This window comes from Python bivittatus, unplaced genomic scaffold (genome assembly GCF_059951505.1).
Source record: "Python bivittatus isolate LINGU-HERP-01145 unplaced genomic scaffold, Pbiv_v1 ctg000220_np1212, whole genome shotgun sequence".
Taxonomy (NCBI): domain Eukaryota; kingdom Metazoa; phylum Chordata; class Lepidosauria; order Squamata; family Pythonidae; genus Python; species Python bivittatus.
Window position 1 is genome coordinate 39990918 of NW_028277048.1, and position 12687 is coordinate 40003604.

The 12687-nt window shown below is 48.0% G+C and overlaps 1 protein-coding gene across 1 annotated transcript; it reads left to right on the top strand.

Moving 5' to 3' along the window:
* Positions 1 to 225: 225 nt before the first annotated feature.
* Positions 226 to 5315, top strand: CBX8 (chromobox 8). The gene is made up of 5 exons (XM_007423356.2): positions 226 to 557; positions 1096 to 1139; positions 1371 to 1436; positions 1565 to 1631; positions 2019 to 5315. The coding sequence occupies exons 1-5, from the start codon at positions 489 to 491 to the stop codon at positions 2853 to 2855; spliced, it is 1083 nt and encodes a 360-aa protein (XP_007423418.1). The 5' UTR covers positions 226 to 488; the 3' UTR covers positions 2856 to 5315.
* The last annotated feature ends 7372 nt before the right edge of the window (positions 5316 to 12687 follow it).

Below are 12687 nucleotides of genomic sequence, written 5' to 3' on the forward strand. Positions count from 1 at the left end.
CTCGTCACCCCTCCCCCCGCCTCCCCCATCAGACAGCTGAAGACCCCCTCCGTCTCTCTTTCTCCCCTCAGCCGCTCTGGAGGTCCCCCTCCCAGCTCCCCCTGCTGGGGACGCAGCCTCCCCACCCCCTCCGGGCTCCCTGCTCCTTAGGCTCCGCCCCTTTGTGATTGAAACGCGGATCACGTCGCAGGGAGGCGGGGGTAGCTGGAGGGGGAAGGCTGGGGAAGAGCCGGGCCGAGCCGAGCCGAGCCGAGCCGGAGCCAGGGCTTCGGCAAGAGCGGCCTCTCCCGTAGACGGGCGGCTGGGTCGGCGGGCAGGCAGGCTGAGCCAGCAACAAGTGCGCAGGCAGGCAGGCAGGCGAGGCGAGGGAGGGCGAAAGCTGACGTCAGCGAGCGGAGTATTATGGTCTGGGCTGTGCTGGCTGCCGCCGCCGTTGCCGCCGCCGCCGCCGCCGCCGCTGCTTTTCTGCTGCCAGCGGCCGAGTAAACATGGAGCTCTCCGCCGTGGGCGAGAGGGTCTTCGCGGCTGAGGCCTTGCTCAAGAGACGCATCCGTAAAGTAGGTGCCCCGGCCCCGCCTGGCAGCGCAGTCCCGGCTTTGTGCGCGCAGCAGCGAACCCGCCAGGCCCGCCCGAGGCCGCAGGCAGGCAGGCAGGCAGGCTGGCGAGCGGGGCTCTGCTCGGCTCGGCTCCGCACGGCTCCCTCCTCTCTGCAGCAGCTCTTTGCTGCCTGCCGCTCCCCCTTTCGGCTCGCCCTGCGCAGATTGCCACCATCTCGAGCGTCGCGGACGCTTTCCTCCTCTTAAATGCATGCACGTTTTGGCTGCTGCGGCTATATTTTGCTGCACGCAGCTCTGCATGCATATTGGATCCCGGCTTGCAGCACGCCCCCTTTTCATGCATGGATTTTTTTCCGCCCTTGCAGCTTGCCTTTGCATTTTCGTAGCATGCTTTGGGCTGCTTGCTTTTTTTTTTTTTAATTGACGCATGCGGTCGGGGATACCTTTGATTTTTATGGCGACTACGTTTTAGCACCAGTTTATTTAGTACACCCCCTGAAATGCATGCTCATTTGTTTCTTCTTCTTGACAACTGCAGGGTCGTATGGAATATCTGGTGAAATGGAAAGGCTGGTCTCAGAAGTAAGTAGACCTCAGTGTAGTCTAATGCACGTTGGTAGCAAAAATTGCAGTAGGACTGGAGATAGTGCTTTGTTGGGTAGATGGAGGGACACATTTTTTTCAGAAAGCTACCTTCCACTGCTGTGTTCTGGAAGATAAAGAAATGTGTGTATAGGAGGGAAAAGCAAGGTATCTTCTTTCTGTTCTCTTTCTCTCTCCCTCTCTGTTTGACTTTCTTCCTCTTTTTGCTAGATACAGCACCTGGGAACCCGAGGAAAACATTCTTGATGCCCGTCTGCTTGCTGCTTTTGAGGAAAGGTATGTCTTCTTGAGGAAACCTAGGCGGTCTTATTTATTAGAGCCATATCATTGTGTTTTAGAGCACCATTAAATCACTCTATGTCCTGACAATGTATGCGTTTATTTTTCTTAAAAACCACATTTAGGGAAAGAGAAATGGAACTTTATGGTCCTAAGAAACGTGGCCCCAAGCCCAAAACTTTCCTTTTAAAGGTAAGAAAGAAAAGTACAAGAGCCATATTTTTTGAGTTGCTGCTATGATCATAATGGAAAATGTGACTTTTTCTTAATTAAAAGGCCACATTTTGAAGAACCGGGTCCTTTACTGCTGCGTGTGTGAGTGAGTGAAGGAAGGGGGTCACTTTGCCTTTAAGTTGCATTGATAAGATTGTTGTGGTATAGGATGATGATGATGATAATAATAATAATAATAATGGCTTTTATATTTTATTAGGATTGTTTTTTATGTATTTATTGTTCTTACTGATTGTTGCATATCACCCAGAGTCGCTTCTTGTGAGGTGGGTGGCCACATCAGGGTGGTTTAATAAGTAAATAAAACAGGACTAAAGCAGTATAGTTGCTTCCACTGTTTTTCAGGCCCAGGCTAAAGCCAAAGCCAAGACCTATGAATTCCGTAGTGACTCTGCCAGGGGCATCCGGGTACCTTACCCAGGACGATCTCCCCAGGAGCTCGGCTCTACTTCCCGGGCTAGAGAAGGACTGAGACAGATCCCGCTGCCCCCTCAAAGCAGCTCCACCACTGCTACCCCCAACGTGCCCCGAATGGAGACGATCCAGGAAAACAGGGTAGGGGCAGAGGAAGACCGATCTGAAGGGTCCTTTAAAAAGCGAGGTCCAAAGCCCAGGAAAGACCTGCCTGAAATGGCAGATGTTGCTTCAAAGCGGAAATCAATGGAGCCTGGCGAGAAGATGGTGGTGGACTACCTAAAAGCCAGAAAATTGGAAGAGTCGGCTAACTCCGGGGCAGCAAAATTCAGTTCGGGACACAGTGTGATCCAGTTAGCCCGGAGACGGGAGCCTGAGTTACCCAGTGCTGTTTCCAACCCCAGGGCAGAAGCTGGCATTAAGCTGGGTGCACCTGAGACTTACCCTCCTAGACTGACAAAGCACAGGGCGGATTTCCTGGATCCCAAAGGGCAAAGTGGTTTGGACTTGGGGACTCCTAAGATCTTGCACAGCTCTGCAAACCAAGGCAGCTTATATCGAGATGGCATAGGGACGCAGGCTGGCAGGCCTTCCCTCATCGCCCGCATCCCTGTCTCCAGGATCCTGGGTGACCCAGAAGAAGAAGCTTGGAGCCCATCTCTCAACAATCTGGAGAAAGTAGTAGTGACTGATGTGACATCCAATTTCTTGACAGTAACCATCAAGGAGAGCAGCACAGACCAAGGCTTCTTTAAAGAAAAGCGGTGAATTCCTTCAGAGAAGAGGAGAAGTCATTGAAAGGCTTTGGATAGAGGTCGGCTGACTTGGGATTTTTTTAAACTTTTATTTTTAAACTTTTTTGGACAGGCTTGCATTTCAAATATCTGTCCTTAATTCTTTCTTTATATGCCCACCCCCCCCCCCCAACCTTTGCCACCTTGCCACCAATTTCAATTTTGGTTGGAAAAATTATCTCTAGAGTTATATTTTCTATTAGATGTAAATATGTTATTTAAAGAAAAATACATATATATATCTATATACATACATATAAATATATATATTTCAACTCTAAGTTGTTTGTTGCTTTTTTTTATTTAAGGCTTTTGGAGAAGGATAATAAAACAGAAGTGATGCATCTCTTGCCTCAACTGCAAGAGCTGGTGTAGATAATGAATGATCTTATCAGCCAATCATAACATCTTGATTTAGGTTTTTTTTTTTTTCAGTTGTTTCCCCCCCTTCCCACAAATACAATGTTGACTGAAAATATGGGGATATTATATTCATCTGGGGATTAAAAAAGCTCCAGTTTTTTTTAATTGTTATATTATAAGGTGTTGCTTTGTACAATCAAGTGTGCTGTATACACAACTGTTCTGGCTGGACAGCTGAAGTAAGCACTTGACTTTACAGTATTGTCTTGCTTTGTTTTGCTCCAGTTGAAAAAAAGTTGTTGTTCTAAAAAGTGTCCATTAAAAACAGTTGAAAGATGTTTTAGCAAAGAAGTATTAACTTGAATACCTTTTCTTGCAAGGGAAAAGGGGATGTGTAAGATTTTTTTAAAAAGTGTAGCTGCTGTTATGCACTTTAATATGACTGTCATAGAGGGAAGGCGGGCGTAGTAGAAGAAGGAACTGAGCTGATAGTTTAGTTTAACTTTGGATTTTTTCTCTCTTGATCCCTTCCCTGCTCACTCCAATAAGAAAATCTGTTTACATTCCTTACATGCCAGAAAGTTGGGGAGGAAAGCATCTGACTGGTCATATTTTCAGTGTTCCTGCTGTTATATTGAAAGTGGATTTTCCATCTTCTCCCAGTGTTTGCAGTTCTTTTGTAGGCTATTAAATGAATTTTAATGTGTAGCATAAAATCACTGTTTTCTTCATATATCTCAGTCTCTGATTAGGGATACATAGAAAACAACTTCCCATGAAGTTGGGAAAGACCAGTTTCAAAGTTAGTTGTTTTTATAGCTAGATTTCTTTCTTTTTTTCTTCATTTGCTAGAAAGAAGCATCTGATCTCACAACCCTTCCCCCCCCCGAGATTCCTAAGTCAAGTGATTTAAAAAAAGAACAGTTCTTCTTGCTTGTCAACTTTATGCAAACATTTAAACCATTTTTCTGCTCCCTTGAAGAAAGCAATATGAAATCTGTTCAGTATGAACTCTGTTTAACTTTACAAGAAAACAGTTTGGTTCTTAACTCTGTAAAGCTCCTGATTAAGAGGGAACATGCAGAGGGAATTGGGGGAAGGGTTGTTTTCCTCTGCTTTTAGCAGGTGCTGTGGTGTCCCAATAGATATTGATTTAAGTATCTTTTGTTGGTTCAAAAAGCACAAATCTGCCTCACAGCCCCTAAGGGCCTGGCAGGGGGATGTGTTGACTTCTCTGTCTTTTTCTGAATGGCTGACTCACTGGGCCCTTTTAAAACACTTTCTAATTTGGGGAGTGAACAGGGCATGAAGCTCTATGTGTGGCCTAATGAGAAGAGACACTGAGAAAATCAGGTGAATGTTGGAAGAAGCAGAAAAGCCCTTGTCATTTCTGGGCTCAGCTAGAAATATTGCTTCTTGACCCACTCCCTCCTTCTGCTTATTGGGGGGTGAGATTTCTCCAACAAAATCAGCATGGGCATTTTGTTTAGATTGTGCTGAAGAAGTAAGCCAGGTTCCTCTCTCCCCCCCCCCGTTCTCCCTCCCTTTCTTATTTAAAGGAAAACCAATATTTTAATTCCAGTCAGCTCAAAGCATTTATGTAGCGCTGCAGATGTGTTAAGTTCAACCAGAGGTGAGAAAGTATGCAGCATATATGTTTGTTGACAGTGGTTCCATATAGGCTGGAGCTGGAGTGGGGAAGAGGGGCATGCCTAGGAGGAACACTTCCTGGATGGAAATAATCTTAAGTGCTGTCCCTACCTCCTCAGGTGTCAAAGGTGGTATATGCCCCCTGTGATGTGGGTTTCTAGAGGCACACACATGGGTATATAAAAGCTAGACCGACATGTGAGTGTATCTGTCTATGTACATAGTTACATATATTGAATGTATGTGGGTGTGAGTTATTTAATTCTCTTTTAAGATTTGTAAAAGGAAAAAAAAAATTATTGAACTGGCCTCACAGTCTCAGAAGTGAAGCTTAAGTAGGTGTCTTCTGCAAATGTGGAATGTCTAATACAGTACCTGCTTTTTATGTGAATTGAAATATATATAATTCTTTGTAAATAGAGACTTGGCTTTGTTTCGTTTGTTGCTCTGCGAGGTAAAAGACTCCTCCTCCTGATTTACAGTTCAGAGGGTCACCCAACCTTGCTCTGCTAAGAGGCTTGTGGGAAAGAGCCACATAGCAGCCTCTTGGCTAAATCAACAGTTCCTCTGATCTGAAGCTGGGTGAACCAAGCCCATTTCCTGAGTGAGGTGTTGAAATTGGGAAAATGTCGTCCTACCCCCTTGCTGTAACCAGCTACTTAACACACAGTTGAAAGAGGAGCCTTTGAGGTTACTTCATGGGCCAGATCTCAGTTGACCAAAATTCAGTAGGGTAGACCAGGAACCTGACCTGAGGTAGTTCTCTTACTGGATTGCTGAGAAATTAAATTGAAATAAAGAATTATCTCTTGGGAAAGTTATTGCGTTGCTGGCCTCTATCATTTTTTGGCTGATAATGGATTTCCTTGTGCCCCAAGCCTCTTTCTCTTGGGGCATTCATCAGTCTCTGGGATCAAATGAGATCCAAAGAAGTTGAAGATTAAAAGAGGGAACACAATCTATTTATATTTATCACCAAGCCATGCATGGAGGCTGGATCTAATAAGCATGATCAGGCACGAAGTATCAGGTTAATTAGTTCTACAACGTTGCTAATCTGAGAAGCCAGCCCTGCCAGGGAGTTCACAGAAATTCAATGATTCCCATTGCCTTCAATGGAACTCAACGGCCTTGTACCTTTTACCTGGAAAACAGTTAGTGAAACAGTGTAGTGCAACCGTCCTCTGGTTGGCAAGTACCTTACGTGTGGAATTGTGATGACCCAGGACTTCAAGTTCCAAAAATACTAAGCCCTAAAGAAAAAAACCTTTATGGCTTCAAGTCCATGTCTTCCTTGAGAGAAGTGGCCAAGCTGTTGGTCTCTTTGAGGTCGAACTAAGAAGGCGGGTGAAGAAAAGACTGATTTGAACTTGGCTTAAGTAAAATACAGGGCGCCATTCCCCTTTTCGGTTAGGCCTGCTGAGTCAGCCTATCGGCAGTTTCTCTGCAATCAGAAATCCTAATCTCTCAGAGAAATCCGACATTAATTCTTCAGGTGACCACAACGAAAACCACATTCCTTTTCCGTGCAGGATCAGAGCGAAGTCACGTTTCATTGCTTTTAAATATAGCCTTCCGTCTTTCTCATCTAGCCTTGACACTGTTAGGAATATAACTCCTTTGGAAGTAATAATTCGCCATGGCCTTCGTTGGCATGCAATTTCTTAGGTCTTCTCTGCAGTTTGGCGTGGCGTGGCAGAGAGCTTGGAGGGCTGTGAAACTGGCGAGTCTGGGAAACACCTGCAGGCAGGAGCAATGGAGGCCTTATAGGAAACCATCTGGCGTGTGGATGCCCATCGTGGGAAGGGGGATCATACAGGGCGCCCTGCGGTTAGAAAGAATGCCAACCCTTGACCTGAAAGGTTGCTGAGCGGCTGGCTTCGCACAATGCGCTAAGCCAAACCCTAAAGATGGGTTTACAGGTCATAATCCCTGGTTTAATGTTCATCTGGCATGCCCCAATAAGTCATGTTAGGATGGAACCTGAAGATCCGGTTCCTACAAAATGCCAAGACAATAGCTGCATTCCCACCAGAAATGGAAGTTCAGGCTAGGAAACCCCACTTCAGCTTAGCCTAAGGGGCAACTCATCCTACTTTCCGAGACCAGGCTGTGTTTGATCCTCTCTGCTCCCAGATGCTAGGAGAACAGTCACTGGGCGTCCTGCTAACACCCAGGACACTGAGCGCTCTTCCTGCTGAACACATGGATACCTATTCCAAGTTCCCTTATTTCGGAATTAAGTCAATGAGGTAGGCTATCTTATTGTGGAGTAAAACAGGTTCAACTGCAGCTAATTGGCTGCAGGAGGAGAAACAACGACCGCCGCCGCGTTTCCAAGGTCGGCTACGGACTTCACAGCGTAAAGGTGTGTTGTCTGATTAAAGCGGGGCACCGCCCTCGATTTAGTCACTATCTCAACAAATACCATAGAAGGCCGTAATCTTGAAAAAGCGAGCATAAAAACTCCTCCCTATTTATTACAAAGTGTTCCCCCCGCCGGGGAGTTTGACTTTAGTTCCTTGCTCTCGCACCTGCTCCAGCCGGGGATCCTAAAGGTCTGCCAAGCGAATCTCTTTCCCTCACGCCTTAACTTGCAAAGGAGGAGGGCGAGGAGGCGGGTCTGTTGGAAAGGCAGATTTTTTAACTGGGAACCTCTCCCTTTCCCAGCTTCTGCGCCAGCATAATTATTGTTGTTCTGGCGTGTTTTCAGTCTGGAGTGTGTGTGTGTTTCTGTCATCAAGTAGGCAATTAGCGAGTCCAGAAACACTGGTTGGGTTGGGTTGGGTTGCCTCGCCTCGCCTCGCCAAGCGGCGCGTGGTCTTGGAAGGGAAGAGCCGCCCCTTGGAGGGGAAGCTTGGGCGGCGGCGGCGGCGGCGGCTGCTGCTACTCCCGCCGGAGGGACGAGCCAGGGGGGTTTCTCGTGTTCTTCCTCCGGACCAGCGGGAGGGCAGAACACCGGGTTCCTCCCGTCCCGTCGTGGTCCTCACCAGGGGGGGAGGAGGAGGAGGAGGAGGAGGCTGGAACGATTCAGGAGCGGCGACTGGAATCAGCGCTCCCAGCGCCTCCTGGACGGCTCGTCCCGATTTCGCCACCCGGCGTCCAGGGCGGCAGCTGCAAACGAAGGGAGGGCAGGCGAAAGCTACTTGGGAAAGCGTAACTTTTGTACCCGTGTCCTTTTTTCTTTCCCCCAAAGACAGCCGACCAAACTGGCCAAGCAAATCACTGCGTGTTTACTAAGAAGCTGAACGCCGTCCTGTTGCAGGTTGCTTACTCCCCGCTCACTAGGCGTCGCTTTGCGGCCTCGGCGGGTAATTTCTAAGGCAGCTTTCTCCAAATCTGTTGATAGTGACTCTGGCTTAGCAATGCTGGGACTTAAAGTCCTAACACTTCGCGTGATTTTCAGGCTGGGGAAGACTGCTCTAAGAAGAAACTCATCTTAAGCTAACTTAAAAAGCAACTCAGAGCCTTGCACATTAATCCCAAAAAGTGTGCGTGAGCGCGCGGTAAATACTGGCTGCCTTACAGGGTCCCCAAAGGCGCCCTTATACTTCACATAAAGAAGGCTGGTGCCTCGGCCCAGAGACAGAGGTCCGGGGTTGCGCGTTACTAAGCAGCGGCAATTCATCTTGTCGCCAGCGGGCAAGTTACACTCTTGCCCGGGAAGAGCCGCAGAAGTGGAGTGGGAAATCAGAGGTGAGCGGGGCCAGTTTTAGCTGGTCCGCGTTTGGACGAGGAGACCAGAATTCCTCCAGCCTCTCTCCCCGAGACCAAAGACGCCGCCTTCCCAGACCAAAGCACAAGAAACCATCCTCTCCCCCGCCCCCGGGAGATCGAAGCAGGAGAGTTTCCTTGGCGGTTCTGGAACTTGAAAGGGAGCGCCTTCAGGCTGAGACGCGCATCTTCTCTAAATAGGGATCGCCACTTCTCCCAACCTTCACACGATCTGCAAGCCTTTATGTGCTCGCACACAGGCGCCTCGCACCGTGCTGGTGAGCTTGCAACACCACCGAGGAGCGGTGAACCGCAAAGAGGAGTCAGCTTTCAAAAACCGCCTCTCCTTAGACCAGCCCTGCCGCGTAGTTCGTTGCCAACCGAAGTTTTACAACCTTGCCCCTGATGAACTTTTCCAACCCTTCTTGGAAGTAGGGAGCCCTTTCAATAAAGCGGTAGACGCCTGCTGTGGCTGATCTCGAAAAACTAAAACGGCTCCGCTCTGATTGATGCTTGGAACAGGAGACTACCAGGAAACCCCAGGACTGTAGCTTAACCTGGGAGGTTAAAAAACCCACAATTGCCGAGACTCCCGTTGGTGTATTCATTAAGTCAAGAGAGCAGCTTTGCTCAACCAGTCCTGCTCATCCCCCTTTCTAAGGCTGAGTTTACAAGGTGAGCTGCAACAGCAAGGTCTGATCTCAGGCAAAGGTTTCTGGAAAGTGGCTACTAATCATCTAGTGAAGAGCATACTGTTGATCTGAGCTGTTTGTTTATTTTTTATTTGATACTTTATGGAGTGAATGTTCTGGTTTTTTTACACAGAAATATGGAAAAGAGGCCTAGGAGTAAAGAAATAAGCCCTGGGAGCATTTGCTTTTTCCAGCTTTTTTCTTTAGGTTTTCTCGGCACTTGCTTTGGAGAGCAAAGTTGGAAACAAATTAGCTGGGACACAGAAACAAATCCATCAGTGCTTTGCCGTTCAGGATTCCTTCTTTTGGCTTATCCAAAGATGACCTTCAGTCTTGGCCCAGAAGACTGTACCCAGACAGCGACTTATACTTCTTAGTATTTGTGTCCCTGCCTTTAAGGCCAGCTTTTCCTTGCCTCCTTTACCTTTTAACTTTTGAATCAAAGGCACGACCCCCTCCCCTTCCAAAGGGTCCCTTTTATTGGAAGTGGAAATTGGTGGCAGAGACCCTGGAACTGCTCTTCTTTCCATCTTGGCCTGGGCAGAAATGCCCTTCCAGACAGATTTGTTCTAATCTAACAAAGAGGACAAATAAGTGTGAGACAAGGGGACAGATTAAAATATCTCTGTTCAACTGAGAAGGAATGGAAGAGTAAGGAATGGCTGGAAGGATCGAGAAAGGGATGGACAGAAGCCCAGCTTAAAGGAGACCTCTTAGAGGTAACAGGTAAAATCTCCTTGGAGGCAAATTAGACTTCATGGGCAGAGACATCCGATTTTCTTAGCAACAATAAGGAGGGAGTTACCCATTGCCAGGATTTTTTAAACTGCCCAGAGTAGTCTATAGATGTGGGATTTCGTGGTGGTCTCCCATCCTGCTATGAATCAGGTTTGATCCTGCTTTTCAGGATCAGTGAAGGTTGGCTAGGTGCTGCCAACAGCTTCCCAGAGAGAACGGGAAAAAAAGCCCAGGAGGAAGGCTCCGGGGAAGTGCACGCTGGACATGTTCTCCAGAGAATCCACCAGGCACATGGGATCCTGCCCTCCTGCTCAGCCAGCGCTAAGGGAAGGCAAAAGTGATGCAACTCCCCAAGATCCGGGACTTGTATAATGAAGTCAAGGGTGTGTAATCTGGGCCACCCCAAACTGTGGCGAAAGTTCTATCTGGCAGGGCCAGACTTCAGCTGGTGAATCTCGAGAAAGAAAATCGGGAATCAAAAAGCTCCCTTGATCCTTAGAAGGCATGGATCTGGCAACCAGGGCTGGCTCTGATGGTGGGGAGTCCCAGCAGAAAGTTCTTGCCAGTTGCCCTTAAGTATCTTTCAAAATTAAACATTCCAACGTGAGATGATTGCCGGCACGCTTATTTGTAAGCAACTTTCCTTAGCTCTGGCTAAATGTATTTTGGTTTGTGGGGGCATCGTTCAAATATTAATTGACCATGGGACAACAGCTTACATCAGAGGGCCAACGAAGATCAGTGCCCATTATCTTCTCAGCTACCGTATTGCTTGACGCTGCCCCGCCCGGGGTTAATCTGAATGAATGAACCTGCGTTCAGGTAACTTTTAAGAAGTGAAGGGGTACTTGGGAAGCTCTTCCGCGAAGCCAGCTGGCTTTTTCCGCGCTCCATGGCCTGCGTTGGTTTTCAGGACAACCTCCCTGCCGCCGCTGTTTGCGCTGCGGGAGGGCTGTCCCGCGTTCCCCCTAAGGAAGGACTGGGAGCGCTTCAGCCTCTTTTAGGGAGGCTGGATTGCGACCAACGTCTGCCACGAAACAGCGACCCCCAGCAGTAAAAGGAGAAGTGTATGAACAGGTTTTCCTACTCACCACCGATACCGCTTCCAAAATGATAAAACTCTAATAGCGAAGGGACGGGAGACACGAACCCCAAGTTTTGCTGCGGATGAGGAGAGCGACAAAGCCACAGCTTCGTCTTCCCCAACGTGGCAGCCCTCCAGAGGTACCGGAATACAACTCCCAGACTCTCCCGGCCTCTCAGCCAAGCTTGGGGCACCCTGCGCTAACGACCTGCATTAAGCCCGGAGGTGCAAACTCCAGTTTCTGGAATGAACCGCCGGGGCCAGGTTCGCGGAACATTCCACGTGACCGACGCGTCCCTGAGCCCGTGGCATTGTTCGTGGCAAATCATCTGGGAGATTTCAAAGCATCCAAAACGATCCCCGCTCCTTGCGCGACGCGATTCTTCCTGAGGAAAACGGGGAAAGGAAGAAGGGGCGGGGGCGAAGGACTGTGCTCCATCCGCCCCTTCTATCCTCTCCCGATGCCCACCCGGGGCAGCGCCCTTGGAAAAACGGCGCGGCTGCTGCACGTGCTGTCGCAGCTGGAGCCTCAGGCGGCTGACTGCCATAGTTGGGCGACTTCAGAAGACCGATATTTGGGTGTACGACCCTAAGCTGGCCACTAGGGGCGACTTGATGGCTGAGCCCTACTACCGGGAAGTCGCGCTGGTGGCAGTGGGCGCACTCGCGGCCTCCCTGACCTGCCGCTGCACTGGCCGCACGTGACCGAAGGAGATCCTTCCACTGCCGCTCGGGGAATTGTTGGCGAAGCGCAGGCCCTACGTTTGGAGGAAAAGTGAAGAGGAGAACAAAGCTGCTCCCGCTGGATCTATCAGTTCTGGATTTCGACGTTGCAGCAGCGTCGTTCCACTGCACAGGAACACTGAAAGTCTATTAACCTACCCTATCGACATCGGAAGAGAGTCCTGGCTTCATCACAGCATATTTTAAGTTAAAGTCGACATGATAGTGATTTCTTTGCCATGCTGGCTATTCAGTGTTCTTTATCTTGTCACGGACACCAAAACCAGCCATGTAAAAAGGTTATACTATACTGTTACCCAGTCGCTGTTATAAATTTTCGAACCAATGTTAATCAGGAGAAGGCTAACAGGAAGCAGTTAAGGGTGTTAGAATATGAACAGTATTCTCAATAATTTGCGCATATATTAACCTAGGAAAATGTAAGGAACTGCTCTTGTATAGATAGTAAAGGGCCCTTAGAAATGTCACTTCATTACCTACTTCTAGTTTTGTTAAAATAAAACAAGTACATTAGATCTGGTCTTCATTAGCCTGGCCAAAATATGATGAACTGTTTCAAAGGCCTGAGATAAAGGTTTCATATTCTACTCCCCTGAACTTCCCCCCCCCCACAGCAGCTGATTTCTTTGTATATATCTTTTTTATTATGGTGTAATTAAACAGTTGCTAATACCAAGGAACAGGCTACAAACACACCCTAACACTGATGAGAATAGAGAAAGTAGAGTGTACAGAAAGTACCTTGTGACATTAAAAATGCATCTTTCAATCTTTAAATTTTAAAATAATTTAAAACATTTACATTTTTAAAAGATTTTAAA